General features: G+C 41.6%; 1 protein-coding gene across 1 annotated transcript in view; it reads right to left on the reverse strand.

The window, feature by feature from the left end:
* Nucleotides 1–17,401, reverse strand: part of slc2a13a (solute carrier family 2 member 13a) — a 101,269-nt gene that overhangs the window by 20,223 nt on the left and 63,645 nt on the right. The window contains exon 4 of the mRNA XM_086270354.1: nt 14,307–14,415. Coding sequence (XP_086126480.1) covers nt 14,307–14,415 — 109 coding nt within the window. The remainder of the gene's footprint in view (nt 1–14,306; nt 14,416–17,401) is intronic.

Genomic DNA, 17,401 nt, shown 5'->3' on the forward strand with positions numbered 1-17,401 from the left:
TTTTAATCTAAGCATAATTATAGCTTATGTATGATGCATATCAGAATATACAAGCAAAAATGTCCTCCCTTCCATCAAAACTGGCAACCCTAAAACTTTTATGTTCATACAGCTGATGTAACTGAATGTAAATCAGACAAGACAACACTTAAACGTCTAATTAAACTGCCAAACAGACCCTGTAAGAAGGCATTTTATCTTTTATTTAGTTTGAAGACAGACATATAACTACCTGTATTCAAATACAAGTAGTTACATATTGCTTTATTACCTGTATATATAGGCTAGAAAAGTAAACATGTGCGTTGGGGTGTGAAAGAAGAGTAGAGAGAAGGGTTCTCCAATATTCAAGGAAGCTCTAACAGAGTGCTACTTATTGACAGAGCACTGATCTAATTATGTAACCTAATAGTATGGATTTAGAGGCAGCTGAAGGATCAGCTATAAGGCAGCAGTGAAATTATGAGATGAAGCGAGCAAACAAGTGTTAAGTGTGTGTGAGTGGGAATGCAGTGAGTGTGTGGGTGCGCATGTACGAGCAAGTGTTTGCACGTGACTGAGTGACCGATTCACTGAGTAAGAGTGTAACAGACAAGGTGTCAGAGCAGAGAAACAGCAGGAGGCATGTATAGTGAGAGAGAGAGAGAGAGAGAGAGAGAGAAAGCAGGAAGTAAGTGAGAAAAAGACTGAAAGGTGAGAAAAAGACTGAATGGACGGAGAAAATAGAAAATGAGGGACGTGGGTGTGAAAACAAGAACAATTGGACAGATAAGAAAAGATATGGGGAGAGAGAAAGAGAGACATATATCGGGAGGGAGTGCATGAAAGAGAGACAGACAGAAACAGGGAGACAGTGACTCTCTTGGGAACTGGCCTATTTTTCAAATGAATGCATATGAACGCAGAACTGCATTACATTTACGCTCCGGAACAAAAAAAAGGCTCAGCCCAAATAGGTAAACCTCACACTTGATGTTCTGATTGGCAACTCTGTAAACACACATACACGTTCACACAAATCCGCATTCACAAAGCACCAAGTGTAACATCTGCAGATGTCTGCCGCTATCACAGAATCAAACACACTTTGCACTCTCCTGTTTCCCCACTCCTCAAGTAGTAGAAAATACAAAACTCCTAAATCAATCAATAAATTAATGACATTAAATTAATATGGCCCAGTCATTCAGAAGTAATGGTAAATATAGGGGTCCATTTAACACATGGGGAAGTTAATGTTTAGTTAATTTGGTTGGCTGTAAAAAAGAAGGCAAAAGCTCTACAGAAATGGAAGTGATAAGTAGCCAACACTAGCGAAAAACAGTAGTTCACAGTAACACAAGTTTTAGCTTATCATGTTGTTGAAATTGCTGCTTTGTGCTGTTCAACAGTGTTTTGACAGTACTGACCTTTGGGTGACTGGAGAGATGTTAATTGCTGAATGGAGAAAGACTTTGTAGCTTGTCAAAGGAGCTTGCAAAGAAAAGCATCTGTACTTCTTTAAGTTGCTTGAAGACGTTTCACCTCTCATCCGAGAAACTTCTTCAGTTCTAAGGTCAAATGGTGGAGAGTCCCAGATTTAAACCTAGTGGGAGTAACCCCCCACAGAGGGACAAAAGGACCCCCTGATGATCCTCTAATCGCCTGAGCCAAGGTGTGAAAATGGGTGTGGGTCCCAATCAGCCAGAGTTTCGGGTGAGCTCATTGTGAAACCTGGCCCCACCTTATCATGCGAATTCCTCAGGTCGGATGGCCCAGGATGTGAGTGGGCGTTCAGGCGTCTGGGGAGGGACTCAAAACTGTATTATAGATGTCAGACAGTTGGTGTTCAAAGATGCTCGCTCACAGTGGACATAGATGGCCATCTATGTCCTCCTTTTTATACCATTCTCATCTGAAGTTAAAATATATAGAGGGATGAATATCCGGAGGAGAGCTAAGAGGCAGCAGACAACTGCACCAATGTTAGCGAACGGGATGAGCTAAAAGACTTTTATAACAACTTTTTTTTTACAGACAGTTCTTCTACACTGTTTGTTAAATTAAGTATAGAACATTTTTAGGGTTCTAGGGTGAGAAGTTCAGCCATCCGGGAGGGGCTCAGAGTAGAGCCGCTGCTCCTCCACATCGAAAGGAGCCAGCTGAGGTGGTTCGGGCATCTGACAAGGATGCCTCCTGGGCGCCTCCTGGGGTTGGTGTTCCGGGCATGTCCCACTGGGAGGAGGCCCCGGGGCAGACCCAGGAGACACTGGGGAGATTATATCTCTCGGCTGGCCTGGGAACGCCATGGTGTTCCCCCGGATAAGCTGGAGGAGGTGGCTGGGGAGAGCGAGGTCTGGGCTTCTCTGCTTAGGCTGCTGCCCCCGCGACCTGGCCCCGGATAAAGCGGATGAAGATGGATGGATGGAACATTTTTAGAACAAATTACACCTGTAAATCTTATAAATATAATAGACAAGAGTTTGAGAAGCTTTTGTAACTAAGCTAGCATGTATGTGGCTAGCTGGGATGCAAGGACTAAGCTCACTTCAGTAGCTGGCATGCTATCTATGCAACAAGTAGCAAAATTACCAAAGTCTCTGAAAAAGAATAGTTTGGGATGTTCTGAATGTTGCTGTGCCATTATCTTTGTGTTTATTTTTGCAAGCGCAGGTAACAGAATAGCTCTATTGGGAAAAAAAATCAGAGGTGTAATGAGCTACAGTGGGGCAAAAAAGTATTTAGTCAGCCACCGATTGTGCAAGTTCCCCCACTTAAAGTGATGACAGAGGTCAGTAATTTGCACCAGAGGTACACTTCAACTGTGAGAGACAGAATGTGAAAAAAAAATCCATGAATCCACATGGTAGGATTTGTAAAGAATTTATTCGTAAATCAGGGTGGAAAATAAGTATTTGGTCAATAACAAAAATACAACTCAATACTTTGTAACATAACCTTTGTTGGCAATAACAGAGGTCAAACGTTTACTATAGGTCTTTACCAGGTTTGCACACACAGTAGCTGGTATTTTGGCCCATTCCTCCATGCAGATCTTCTCGAGAGCAGTGATGTTTTGGGGCTGTCGCCGAGCAACACGGACTTTCAACTCCCGCCACAGATTTTCTATGGGGTTGAGGTCTGGAGACTGGCTAGGCCACTCCAGGACTTTCAAATGCTTCTTACGGAGCCACTCCTTTGTTGCCCGGGCGGTGTGTTTTGGATCATTGTCATGTTGGAAGACCCAGCCTCGTTTCATCTTCAAAGTTCTCACTGATGGAAGGAGGTTTTGGCTCAAAATCTCACGATACATGGCCCCATTCATTCTGTCCTTAACACGGATCAGTCGTCCTGTCCCCTTGGCAGAAAAACAGCCCCATAGCATGATGTTTCCACCCCCATGCTTCACAGTAGGTATGGTGTTCTTGGGATGCAACTCAGTATTCTTCTTCCTCCAAACACGACGAGTTGAGTTTATACCAAAAAGTTCTACTTTGGTTTCATCTGACCACATGACATTCTCCCAATCCTCTGCTGTATCATCCATGTGCTCTCTGGCAAACTTCAGACGGGCCTGGACATGCACTGGCTTCAGCAGCGGAACACGTCTGGCACTGCGGGATTTGATTCCCTGCCGTTGTAGTGTGTTACTGATGGTGACCTTTGTTACTTTGGTCCCAGCTCTCTGCAGGTCATTCACCAGGTCCCCCCGTGTGGTTCTGGGATCTTTGCTCACCGTTCTCATGATCATTTTGACCCCACGGGATGAGATCTTGCGTGGAGCCCCAGATCGAGGGAGATTATCAGTGGTCTTGTATGTCTTCCATTTTCTGATGATTGCTCCCACAGTTGATTTTTTCACACCAAGCTGCTTGTCTATTGTAGATTCACTCTTCCCAGTCTGGTGCAGGTCTACAATACTTTTCCTGGTGTCCTTCGAAAGCTCTTTGGTCTTGGCCATGGCGGAGTTTGGAGTCTGACTGTTTGAGGCTGTGGACAGGTGTCTTTTATACAGATGATGAGTTCAAACAGGTGCCATTCATACGAGTGGGGGACAGAAAAGCTTCTTACAGAAGACGTTACAGGTCTGTGAGAGCCAGAGATTTTCCTTGTTTGAGGTGACCAAATACTTATTTTCCACCCTGATTTACGTATAAATTCTTTACAAATCCTACCATGTGAATTCATGGATTTTTTTTTCACATTCTGTCTCTCACAGTTGAAGTGTACCTCTGGTGCAAATTACTGACCTCTGTCATCATTTTAAGTGGGGGAACTTGCACAATCGGTGGCTGACTAAATACTTTTTTTCCCCACTGTAGATGATGAATAGGGTCAAAAAGTCTCTGAAACATTAAAAAAGCTGAAAACTTCCACCCAAAATGGCAAATTTATAAGACAAAAAGTACAGATTTATGGGGGGGAAAGTAGTATTATAAGTGGAAAGAGCTGTTTCTTGCAAATTTGACACATTGTATATTGCTAATTTGTATATTTAATCTTAAAAATGCAGATTTTTCTGAAATTTTTGCTTGTTCTAGGAATGTCATGATACCAGGATACCACAGGTTGAGTAGTTAGTACCAATACCAGAAAAATTACATGACTCTTAATACTCAATTTAATACCAGAGTGCAAAAACAAACAAAAAAATGTAACAACAACAAAGACATTATTGGGCAGATGATTTATTTAAAATTTTAACATTATATTTTGTAGACAGGTCACAGACTCAAGTGTTAGGATGGTTGCAAGTAGCCAATTAACATTATTCCAAGGTACAGTGTTAGTGATAATAAATTAGTTAACACATTTCTATAGTGTTAGCCACTGGAAATATTTTAGCTAATTGAACATAGTTTATTTTTAATTACTTGACCCATGTCACGTATCAAAACTAGCACACAAATAACTGCAAATAGTGATCACGTTGCACTATGTTCCACTGGTTGTATTTGTTGTCATGTGTAGTAAACACCAATCCAGCTACTTAATAAGACAGCTTCACACATGACATCCTGCTGTGAGGAGCATGCGAGTGTGATGCATTTCTGTATGCATTTGATTAGAAGCTAAATTAGAATATTTGTCATTAAAAAGGTCTGGCTGTGTCTCGGTGGGAGACAGAAGATGTTGGCACGATTAGGTTGCTTATGAATGCTTGAAAACACACACACACAGGCAAAAACAACCCAGTATTTTTTATTTATTTATTTTTTGGTCTAGCTTCTTGGATTGCATGCACACAAAACACACGCAGATCAGTGCAAGCTCTGCCAGCTCCTCGCCGGCCCGCCAGCAGAGGGACCACGTAAAACTGTTTTTTGTGACATTTCCAACATGACATTTATCTGTGGGACCATCTGCGAGGGCCAACTGGCATGTTGCAACAACAAAATGAGTACTTGGCAACATGACAAAGCACACTGAGATTATGTGCATTCATATAGTAGCTAAATTTAATACCACAATGCTGGTTTTCTCAATACATATGTGGTTGTTCCATGAGGTAAATAAAATTGTAGTGATTTGCACTGCATGTTGGCAAAGATGTATCTCTGATATCTTATATTATTAGGATGTCATAGCATTAGAGAAGGTTGTTTTTAAGATGAGAACCACAGAAAACTACCATACATATACATTATTAACAGCACCTGGGTAGTGGGAAGTGAGGAAGTGAGTTTACCACGCAAAGAGTACTTGGGTAAGATGTCTATTAACAGTTGGCCAATTATATTAAGTGGCTTTTTCTTTTTAGCATTTTTATCTTTCATCTGTCCCAGAGAAAAACTCCATCTGCCACCAATTAATAGTGGGCACTTCCCTTGCTCTTATTTGGACAATTTTGCCACTGTTAGCTAACTAGCCTAAGGTCTTCCAATTTCATGTTTACCTGGGTGGCTTGCTGGATATCATTGCTGGATGCTGCTAATAAAGTTACACAATTACACAGTGAATTCGCCTTTATTATTATATTTACAAATATTGTCTTGGTTGTATCATTTTATTTTGTTGTATTCATCCGCGACACCTTAAAGGCTGGTCTGTGAAAATATTGTCTGACATTAAACCGGTCTGTAGCGCAAAAAAGGTTGGGGACCGCTGAACTACAACATCTGGCAGATCGAGAATTTATCAAGCTCACTGAGACTGCAGAGCTTGTACTGTATTATTAATTGCTGTGTTATCAATTTGTCATCAGCGTACTTGGCAATTTAAATTCTGACAAATAGAATCGAAGTCTGTTGCATATACTGGATACCAACTGCCATTGTATTCTGGTATAAATCTCTAGTTTCTATGCCAAGCTAGATTGTCTTGCCCCCTTTACCTAAATTCATATATTTCACAAAGCACTTAGTTTTAGTAGTTTGTTCTACTTGTGGTGATAATTAACCATTATTATAGTGCTGGTTGAAGGAAATTTGGCCAAGGTGTTGGGAATAAAATGTCACTTCTGGACTTTCTGAGACTTATTTTCTCATCTTCTGGAAAAGATCAAAGTTCACACCATGAGAGACCTTACAAAGTGCAAGCAGGAGAAAATAAAAGCAGAAAAGGAAACATGCCACGTGAACGATTTCAGGAAATGTTTGCAGTGTTTGCATGATAAAGTATGCACATTCCACTGGTCATTAATACCCTGAAAAGCATCTCTTTTTTTGCACATAATTGCTTCAACTTCTGGATCAAACCACTATTTTGGTAAGTGTGCAGTCTAAAGCATTGGTTGTACTTGGTTAGAAGTCCTTGATGCTACTTTTTGAGAAACCTGGAGCGAAGAACAAAAAAACCCTCTCTGCATGATTGTTGCAAAAAGCAGCAAAGAAACAAAGAGAATAAAAGAACACGGGTCTTTTCATCCACAGCTCAATATTTCTTGTCCCCTTTCTCTGTCTTCCTTCATAAATCTTACACTTCCTCTCCTGTCATCTGCCTTGATCCCCCTCCGTGGCCCTTCCTCCACCTCATCACCATCAATGTCAGATCTCCCTCTGCCCTCTGCTTTCCTCTTCTCTGCTTTTACTCTACTCTCCAGCCCAGTTGGAAGATCTTCCTGTCTTTTAAGATAGTTCGTTCACCACTCACAGGATGCACACACACATTTCCCACCAGTACACAGTGACCTTTACGTGCAAGATTATGAGGCTAATTCATTCGAAATGATCCATCAGCTAATGCATAAAGATGATATCTAATTTGACCAATTGCTGTACCACATTGTTCTGCATTTATAGCTAAACAACAGAGATGGGAAGGGAGATCCATAAAAAAAGAAAATCTCCTGCAGGATGCATGTTACTGATGTGATCCACACAGCCATCCATCCAGCTTCTTTTTTTCCTGAGTGATGCATTCTTGATAAATACATTTTTCATCACACAGGTTTCTCTGACAGTTTTTGAATGTTTGTGTGCGCGTGTGTGTGTGTGAGTGAGTGAAAGCAAGGAGGTTATTCATGTAACACCAAGAGAGCTCAGGGAGAGTACCTGACACATGAGTTTAAATCAAGCTGCTGTAAAATAATAATGGCACGTATGGGACCATGTCCACGGCCATTACGCATACTCATGGCCAGTTTTAGTTCTCTGTAGGCCTTTTAATCTATTTGAAGTAACAAAAAAAAATTATTTGATCTTCTGCAAACAAACCCTAAACCACTACTGATACTTCTGCAGTTTCAGCACTATTGATGTCTTAAATCTTGCGCAACAGAAGCTCGGTAGATCTTTAGTTATGGCTTAGGTTAGCTTTCTATGGATTGGGCAAACACCTAGCTTCCATAGCTGTAGCAATTAGCTAGTACAGTGGAACTCCGACTTACGGATACCCCGTTTCATGAAAAATTCAAGTTACGAAGGCACTGAACAGCAATATTTTTGCCCGTGTTACGGCAAAATGCCCGAGTAACGAAATCCGCTGGCTCTGATTGGCTGAGCCTACAATGCCAACAATGCCTTCCGAATCATGTGACAACCCCTTGGCTTCCGTACTTGTGATTCGCTGTTCCACTTGAACGAGGTATTGTTGTTCTAGTTAGCAATTAGCCTATAGCCTATCGTTCAGCATCGCCTCACTCAAAGCGCTTGATGGGTGCTTCGATTTACGAAAATTTTCGAATTACGAAAGACCCTCGGGAACGAATTAATTTCGTACGTCGGGGTTCCACTACAATTATCTATAATTGTGAAGCTAAAATGTCAAACAGTGAATATAACTCTAAAGATTATGTTGTTTTCACGATGCTGTTGGTACTGTAACCAAGGACACCCTCGCCGAGCCACTAACACAACGGTGGACTTTTAATTTTTAATAAATTATAATGATTTTATTGTGCAAACTAGGCTTTACAAGTCATTATAGTGATCAACAAACTGGATTAAGAGCAGCTGATGGTCATTCAGCAAAAATCAGTACCTTAGCAGGCTACCCACTGAGCTGGTGTACGTACCATATAATCAGTATCTCCATGTATGCATATTATATGTGCAAACTTTTTTCCCTGCACCTTTCCGTTAAAAATACACTTGCGCATTTTTCCTAATTTTAAGCAATAGGCTTTTTTTTAAGTGACCATGCATGAAGAGAATGGAGTGCTAAATTAACAGCTAATGGGGCTGAAGTGGGCAGGGACAATCTGGGAGAACGTTAAGGCACTTTCAATAAAGAATTAGATTTGATAGGAAGCTGATGCCATGGAGACACATGCTAAACAAATCAGCCAGTAATATAACCCCACGGTCCTGCCTGGGCACTCTACACACATCCGTTTTCCTTTCTTATTACCGTTTTGCATTAATGCACGCATAAGTAAATAAAGATAAAGTAGTAAGTAATTTGATGACCAAAGAAAATAGGGCAGGAGAAGAAAATAAAAAAATATTAATATAAAGTATTACTTGCTGTATTCCTTCATTTTATAATAGCTTCATACTGGAAAGTAGTCACGATAGCTCACATAACATCTATTTATATACTGTAGAGTACAGCTGGCTAAATACACATAAAGTAGTAATAGAACAGCGGCAGAGGTTAGCTGATCACTGCCTTGCTAGCACAAATAGAAAAATCCTCACCTGCCAGATAGAGCTTCAACACCTGTATACAGTTTGATCTCACAGACTCCTGAAATGTTATTGCAACACAAACAGCTGAGCATGATAAAAATTCACCTACTGGGATTGTGGATGAAGCTCAAGTACGTTTGCTTGCATAAATGGACATTACACAGAACAGAGCACAAATTAGCATTCAGGCAAGTGATACTAATATGCACCAAGTTTAGTGTGTGAGCAGGTGTAAAGGCGGATTTATACTTCTCTGTTCAAGCTACACCTTTCTGAAACATAATCAGAAATGTGACGAAATGCAACCACATGCCAACACAGACCGCACAGGAATAAATGGTGCAAAGGCGATGCTTAGACTAGATCTCAAGCTCTCATTTAACCAGAATCTCTGAGAGACTTAGGTGCTGTTAACCACTGCTCCTTTGTGAAGTTGGACTGAAAAGAAAAAAAAATATTTAGATCGTGTGAGGTTTGTAACTGTATTTGACAGGCTGGGGTTTATAATTACAGATATCCCCTAACGCAGCACTGATCTCCATAAGTATGTTAGATATGAAAGGGCAAATCAGAGGGAAACGTGTTAACTGTCAGTTTGATGAAGTGAGAAACGCAACTTTGTCACTTCATCAAGATGTTATTGGTTGAACTGGCTGGTCAGTTACAATCTCAGTCAATCTTTCGCCTGAATTCCTTTGATAAAGACCAGAAGAGCTCACTTTTTTTGTTAGATATTTTACTCCAAGGCTGACGGGAGGAGGGAGGCTTTCTGTGGGAAAATGTGCTAATAGGGTCTCAAATGTACCCTCTGTGTGAACATATGTGACTTGGAGAGAGGGAGGAAAAAAGTGAACACTGTCAATCCGTTCCTGTCAAGTTCCTAACTTGAGAGAGAGAGGACTGTTAGAACTGGCAGCCAATATGTGCTTTTCTAGTTTGGTCTGGATTTTTTTTTTTTTTGCCTGTCTGCCAGATTGTCTCATTGCCCTTTTCCTTCTTCGCCTGTGCCAGCCTGGTGGTTTAATCAGAAAAAGCAGCTGGGGACAGGGAGAGGAGCTTGTTTCTAAGCCTGGCTGATTTACTGGCTCCTCAGACCTTCTTTATGTCTCACCGGCTAATGGGGCTAGCCTGGCAGCTTCACTGGAGGTAGACAAAAGAGGCAGTAGACAGGGAGCTTAGCAAAGCATACAGCACACATGACGAGTGACGGGAGGCGTCAGCAATAACTCAACACACAGTGCACATTCTGTGGTTAAAGTAGCCCATGCTCCGTATGGTGGAAGATGATCAAATATAGTTTTTAATCATTCATATCTTTACATTATATTCATCACTGAAGGGTGAGTATTGTCATGGTAACAGCTGTGTTCTCCCCCTTTCGTTTTGTTCTCTATGTTCTGTAGTCTGTCCTCGCCTCATCCAGCAACCCTCTGAGTTTTTTATTATTCACCTCAGTTTCAGCGAGCAGGCAGATTGTTTCTATCACCTAATATCAATCATCCAGATTCACATTTTCCTCTGTCAGCCCAGTGTGTGAGTTCTCAGGTTACAACTGTGAACGTCATCATCAGGATTCAGTTCTCACTACATGTTCTGAAACCCTAACAAATGTACTAATTAATAAAATTAATAAAATTAATACCATTTTTGCAATCAGTGCATGGACTTTTCATTTTTAACCCCTAGGCCTGTTTTGAATTGTAACACCAATCTGTAGATCAAATAGACCTTGCTGTTTCTTTATTTGGGTGTTCACCTGTGATACATGGCTCATGACTCCCCTGCTTCATCCTTCCTATTGTTTATGTGCCAAAATGTCCTTTGACAAGACACTTAACACCCAAATTGGGTTAAACAGTGTCTTCTAAACCCAAAATATGTACACTGGTCCACTTTATACTGACTTTATAAGTGGTTAAAAAAGTGGGCAGGTGGCACCTCTATAATGACATATTACAGCAATTAAAAAGGCTGGTCTAGTTATTTACAATTGAATTATTCAGTTACCCTTTATTTTGCAAAAAAGGACAAACGCCTAGCTTCCATAGCTGTAGCAATTAGCTGGTATTATCTATAATTGTGAACCTAAAATGTCGAGCACAATGAGTATTATGAACTTTCAAGCTTATACCAACAAATCAACCACTGCAACATCTCTTCTCCTTTTGTTTTTGTGATTTCCTTTTGAGTAGGCCGTCACTGGCATCTGATCCTTTTTCCTTGTACAGCAAATGTAAAATTTCTTAATTCTTTTTCTCGTCATGCAACGTAAACACACACTTAAAGTGTTATGTTTTTGTGAAAAATTCGCCCTCAAAAACGCGCGGTGAAAAAAAGTTGACATTAAGCGACAATGAGCTGGTCCTGATGTTTTGACTGTGTTTGAGCTACAAGCGCACTTGTTGCCACATGCAGCGATCTGATTGGTCTACTTTTTGGAAAAATTTGAAAAATGACACAATCAGTCTGATTGGCTAATTTTATAACACAGGAAATATTTTTTCAGTCTGGTGTAAAAAGAGTGGCCTTAAAACTGACTGTTAATTTAATTATACCTTTACAGTGTCCAATGGCTGCATTTTGATTAGTATTTTAGTTTGGAAGGAGGTTCCTGGGTGGACCTCCTGCTGGAAAAGGACATTGCCATGCATGTTAGGTTAACTGCTGATTGTAAATGATCTCTGGAAGTGCGACTATGCAGTCGTCTGTCTCTCTGTGAAGGACTGGAAACATGTTGAGGGTGTAACCTGCATTAATGTCGGGCCTTTCTCTTACAGTATGAAGTGCCTTGAGGCAACAGTTTTGGAACTATATAAATAAAATTGAATTGAACTATCATGGCAGCTGGATAGCTGGTAACCCCCCATGACTCTGAGCTGTATAAGGAGACAACAAAATAGATGGATTCTGGCTGATATTATAACCATGGCTTAGTCTTATGTGGTTTTGAAACACTACAGAGACATCACAAAGACAGGCCCTAAAATAACAACTTGCTTTTGATTATACAGTTTTAAATTCACATACTCGAGTTCAATATCTTGGATACGAAAAACACAAACACACACACCAACCGAGTGATTTATTATTGGCTTATCCACACGTACATCTGGAGTGAACACATCTGGGACGGATGGGAAAGAGGCCCACGGATTCGATTCATTTGCTATGTCACAAGACAACTGTTGTTATTTGTGCGTCTGCTGCGTTGGACTCTTTCTCTTAAACATGTTGCTTCTTCTGATTTGGGCTGTACTTTGGCGATTTCATCAGATCTGCTCTCTTTCAGCCTGACTCCAGATGAAAATAACTATAACCTGTGCCAACTTGCATTCTGATCTGTCTCTGGGACTTTTCCAGCCAAGAAACGATGCGAAGCTAAAACAAAGCAAACAACAGAAATGGAGACGCTGGCATCAAAAAATTGATTGTCACCAGCGTGAGGCCTTTAATGTCAATTTTGAGTGATGTCATTATCACCACAGTAAGCCGCAGTACTTATTTTTTCAAACGAAAGGGCAATCAGATTTCAATTTGCAGGCAGGAAAACACATTTTAATGCCATCTGTAAACATAACAGGCCCGAAACAGTCTCGGCTGAGGATGTAATGATGCTCGGTGCAAATGGGTCATCTCTCGACACAGATAAACTAGCAGGTAGACCTTTTTGGGAGGACTAATAATGGATTGGATTTATATAGCGCTTTTCAAGGCACCCAAAGCGCTTTACAATGCCACTATTCATTCACTCTCACATTCACACACTGGTGGAGGCAGCTACGGTTGTAGCCACAGCTGCCCTGGGGCAGACTGACAGAAGCGAGGCTGCCATATCGCGCCATCGGCCCCTCTGGCCAACACCAGTAGGCAAGTAGGGTAAAGTGTCTTGCCCAAGGACACAACGACCAGGACAGAGAGCCCGGGGATCGAACCGGCGACCTTCTGGTTACAGATACGCTTCCCAACCCCCTGAGCCACGGTCGCCCAGCAACTAGAAGATTGGCAGATACATAAATCAGAGAGTCAGAAAGGTGGATAGGGACAGAGCTATGACAGATTAAGTTTGTCCGCTCTGCTGTTCATAATGTTGGTGACAGGGATGAAGATAAATATACAGTAAGAGAGGCAGACACTCAGTAACCAGATCTCTCTGCGAGAGAGACAGAAGCAACCGCTCAAAGACATCCAGAGTTTCACCGCTGCTTTATTATCATCCTTTCTCCTCACATTTCTGTCCATTTACTTCTCAAAATCTAATCACGCACGGGCAAACGGCCATACCTAAAGCCTCACGCGCACCCGCTTACATACACACAACCACGCGAGTGCACAGATGTCATGCACAAACACGCACGTGCCACACAGGCGCGCCTGCACAGACTCCAAAGTCCATAGGGTCACATTTCGTTCATTTAGTCACATGTGTGCAAACACGCCCGTACAAGAACACTTATCCTGCTGCTCTCACCTCCGGTGGTTGCTAAGCAACAGCACATATCCACAGATTGTTTACGGAGCCTTGCAATATAGTTCATCTCTAAAGGGAGGCGAGGCAGGGACCGATGACACAATCCCCTCAGATGAAAAGAATAAGCTGGTCCATCCCTTCGCAGGCAAGTGGGCAGTAATGCAATGAGTCCTCTTGCTCCCCACTGGGCGACGTGAAGCGACAGATGACAGAAATGTTTTGTGATTTAATAGCGTGTCGCTGAAGCGAATGCACCCGTCTGAGATCTCTGGTGCTGAGAGGCGAGGCATGTGACATCGTGTGCCATGCATCGTTATTGTTTTCATTAACTCTGAGGGCAAAACTGATAAAAACACACGTGAACTTTTCCCTTTCGGTGCCAATGCGATGTAGAAATAATAAAGGCTGTGCCGTTTGAGCTCTTGAAAAGATGACACATGGACACAGGTCAATTTTTTCCAGTATACTACACATGAAAGGGCCTCTAAGTTCGGCAGTTACAGACTGCTGACAAATTAAAGGGAAAAACCTGAACCCTTGACCCCTTCATTGACACACTGGCTTTGTAAGGCTATACGGCACGTATCAGCATCCCTTAAAGGGAAGGGTTACTGAAAATCAGTGCAAAGTTGTTTTGGGTGATCGCCTTTATCTATTTGCTCATTTGATGCTGAACACTGCAGGCTCTGTTTAATTTTACAAAAGTCTGTTGCTCTGGGAGAACAAGCAGAATAAATCAGACCCGTGCGCCAGACCCGACGGAAAGGTTTGGTGATGTTTCCACTCACATGACTGTGTTGATTCCTGAAAGCTGCTGGAACATCTGAAGACCACAGCCCACCACCAGGGCTCGTCGTGTTGGGGGGTAGGTCAGCATCCGCCAGATCACCGGGCCGTCTGAGAGACACAAGCAAAGGTACAGAAATGAGTTTTGCACGCAGCACAAGATAAGATAACTGCTATGAGGAAAACAAGGCTGAGACAGTATCTCAAGGGCGACATGTGAAAAAGAAACCAGGCGTGAAAGTGCAGTTCCTCAAATGGCCACTGGCTGGCTCCATCACCAGAGATTTCTGTGTTAAATTGCCCAAATTTACAGTCATCAACTGTATGTTTTCCTTTACTACATCCATGAAATTTCTCTGAGGTCTTCCTTTTTTCCTCTTCCTGCCTGACATCTTCAACATCCTTTGTTTGTATATCCACCATCCCTGCTCCTCACATATCCAAACACCTCAGCCTTGCCTCTCCAACTTGGTCCCCGAACCTCACAGCCTGAAGTGTTCCTCTGATGTAATCATTCGTAATCCTGTCAATTCTGTCTTAACACCTTTAACTCTCCTGTGTTTTTGTCAGTACCACCATCTTCAAACCTTCTTGTAACCCTTCCCTTTGACTCTTGCAATTATCTTCTGTCACAAATCACCCCTGACACTCGTCTCCACCCACTCAATCCTGCCTACACGCTCTTTTCATGTCTTATATGCAATCAGTTGCTTTGGATGGTTGACCCCAGGTGCTATAAAACTGCATAAAGATTTATGAACATGGCATGAGGTGCTAGAAATACAGGACCACCTGCCTTCATAAGTGCTTTAATTCTTCTTGGCACAGATTCAACAAGGCACTAGGCAAGGCAAATTTATTTGTATAGCACAATTCAACAACAAGGTGATTCAAAGTGCTTTACAGAGACATTAGAAACAAAAACAAATAAAAAGCATGATTTAAAATTGATTAAAACAAGCAAACAAACAAACTAACTAAACACACACATTTCACACCTGTTCGCTAATTGTTCACTAGAACAATTTCACAAATATTTTGGTCCATATCGGTCATTTGGTCATTGTTAAGTTCAGGAAACCAGTTTTAGAAGATGTGACATGGTGTGTTATCCTGCTGGAAGCAGCCATCAAAAGATGGTACACTGTGGACATAAAGGGATGGGCCTCAGCAACAATACGTGGGTAAGCTGTGGAGACGATGCTCAGTTGTTATTAAAGAACACAAAGTGTGCCAACATATATTCCCTACAATATTACAACAACACTTCTGCCCATTGATACATTAGATGATCGGTCCATGGTGGGTGTATTCGGGTTGTTAACGTCAAATGCTGACCCTACTTTGTGAAAGTGGCAACAGAAATTGAGACTCATGAGAGAAAGCCAATCTTCTGTTGTCCAATTTTGGGGAATCCATGCAAATCGTCGCCTCAGCTCCCTGCTCTTAGCTGGCAAGAGTAACACCCAGTGTGGTCTTCTGCTGCTGTAGCCCATCTACTTCAAGGTTCAATGTGTTTTTGTGTTTCAGAGATGCTCTTCTGCAAACCTTTGTTGTAATGAGTCCTTTTGAGCTGCCTTTTGAACTACTTTAACCATACTCCCCTAACCTTTGGAATCAACGAGGGAATTTTTTCACCCAGAGAATCTGTGCTCACTGGATATTTTCTCTTTTTCAGATTATTCTCTGTTTGGTTGCATAGATTAGCATTTTCTGAATTACTCAAACCAACAATCACGCCACGTTCAAAGTCACTCGAATCACCCTCCGTTCCACAATTCTGGTGCTCAATTCAAAATTCAGCAGGTTGTCTGGACCTAAATGCGCTGGGTTGCTGCCATGTGATCGGCTAATTAGATATTTGCATTAGTCAGCAGTTGAACAGTAAGTAACAGTACGTTAGCTGGCTGCTGCTGCTGCTTTAATATTTAACACATATAGATGAGAGTGTTGTCAACCACACAGCTTTAAAAAATGTCAAACCGTTCTCATTAACACGAGTGGAACAACGTTCAGCTTAACCATGATCTAATTAAAAAATGCCACCAAATATTTTCAAACCGCACACAGGAAACTCAGTGGGTTTGTCACCATTAGTTATCCATAACAGATTTCTGATTTAGTGTTTAAGTTAGCATCATGAGTCACACTCTCCTCAAGCTGGAAGGCATAGCGGAAGCAACCATGTGACCAAGCGAAGATCTCTTACACAAGATGCTGAGGTTTTGTTTGTTCCAGTGATGCCGTCCTGTTGCTCTTGAATGTTTTGGAAAAACATGCAAATTTGCCTTATTTTCTTAGTGCCATTTTCCTCTTTCAGATGGCGGATATCTCACTGTGGGATGGAGCAAATATCTGAATTTGGCTTTGGCCACACAGAGTCCTACTTGGCTCATCTTCGGAGCCAGACTGCGATTTCCAACGCACGCAGACTAGTGATTCCTTCGGGAGGAGAAGTCTTAATAGGATGAGAGAATGGCTGGACAGGCATGGGGCTCTGGGATGAAGAGGGAGACATCCAGAGTGCTAACAGATCAGACAAACAAGTCTGAACACACACACACAAAGTCAAAGTCAAAAAGTCAAAGTCAACTTTATTTGTCGATTCTGCCACATGTACAGGACATACGGAGAATAGAAATTGCGTTACTCTTCAATCCCTAGATAAATAGCAAATGAACATTTAAATATATTTAAATATAAAAGTGATTAAAAAATGCAAGTAAAATAATTAAAAAGTAAAAATTTAAATAAATACAATTTTACATATAACAAGAAAGCTATATAATATACAATATAATGGGTAAGTGACATTGAGTGTAAAACACAGGTAATATCAGGATACACAAGTGACTGTGCAAACACGGGCAGAAAATACAAACGTATCACAAACAAGGATGCATGAGCCTGCACATATGAGCTGATGCGCACAGACTGAGTATTTTGGAGCAGCTGTGTGTGGGAGGACTTTGGACCAGTGAACATCTCCTTTTGCTGTTTGACAAGCAGATCAGACTCTGTAAAGGAGGCTCCCGCTGACACACAAACACACTTAAGCCTACCTTTTAATGGGTGCCTGTCAGCCCTCGTTGGAGGA

This window comes from Aulonocara sp. 'chitande type north' Nkhata Bay, linkage group LG17, assembly GCF_057382095.1.
Source record: "Aulonocara sp. 'chitande type north' Nkhata Bay isolate Kocher_YH1m ecotype deep benthic linkage group LG17, A_spYH_male_GT1.1, whole genome shotgun sequence".
Classification (NCBI taxonomy): domain Eukaryota; kingdom Metazoa; phylum Chordata; class Actinopteri; order Cichliformes; family Cichlidae; genus Aulonocara; species Aulonocara sp. 'chitande type north' Nkhata Bay.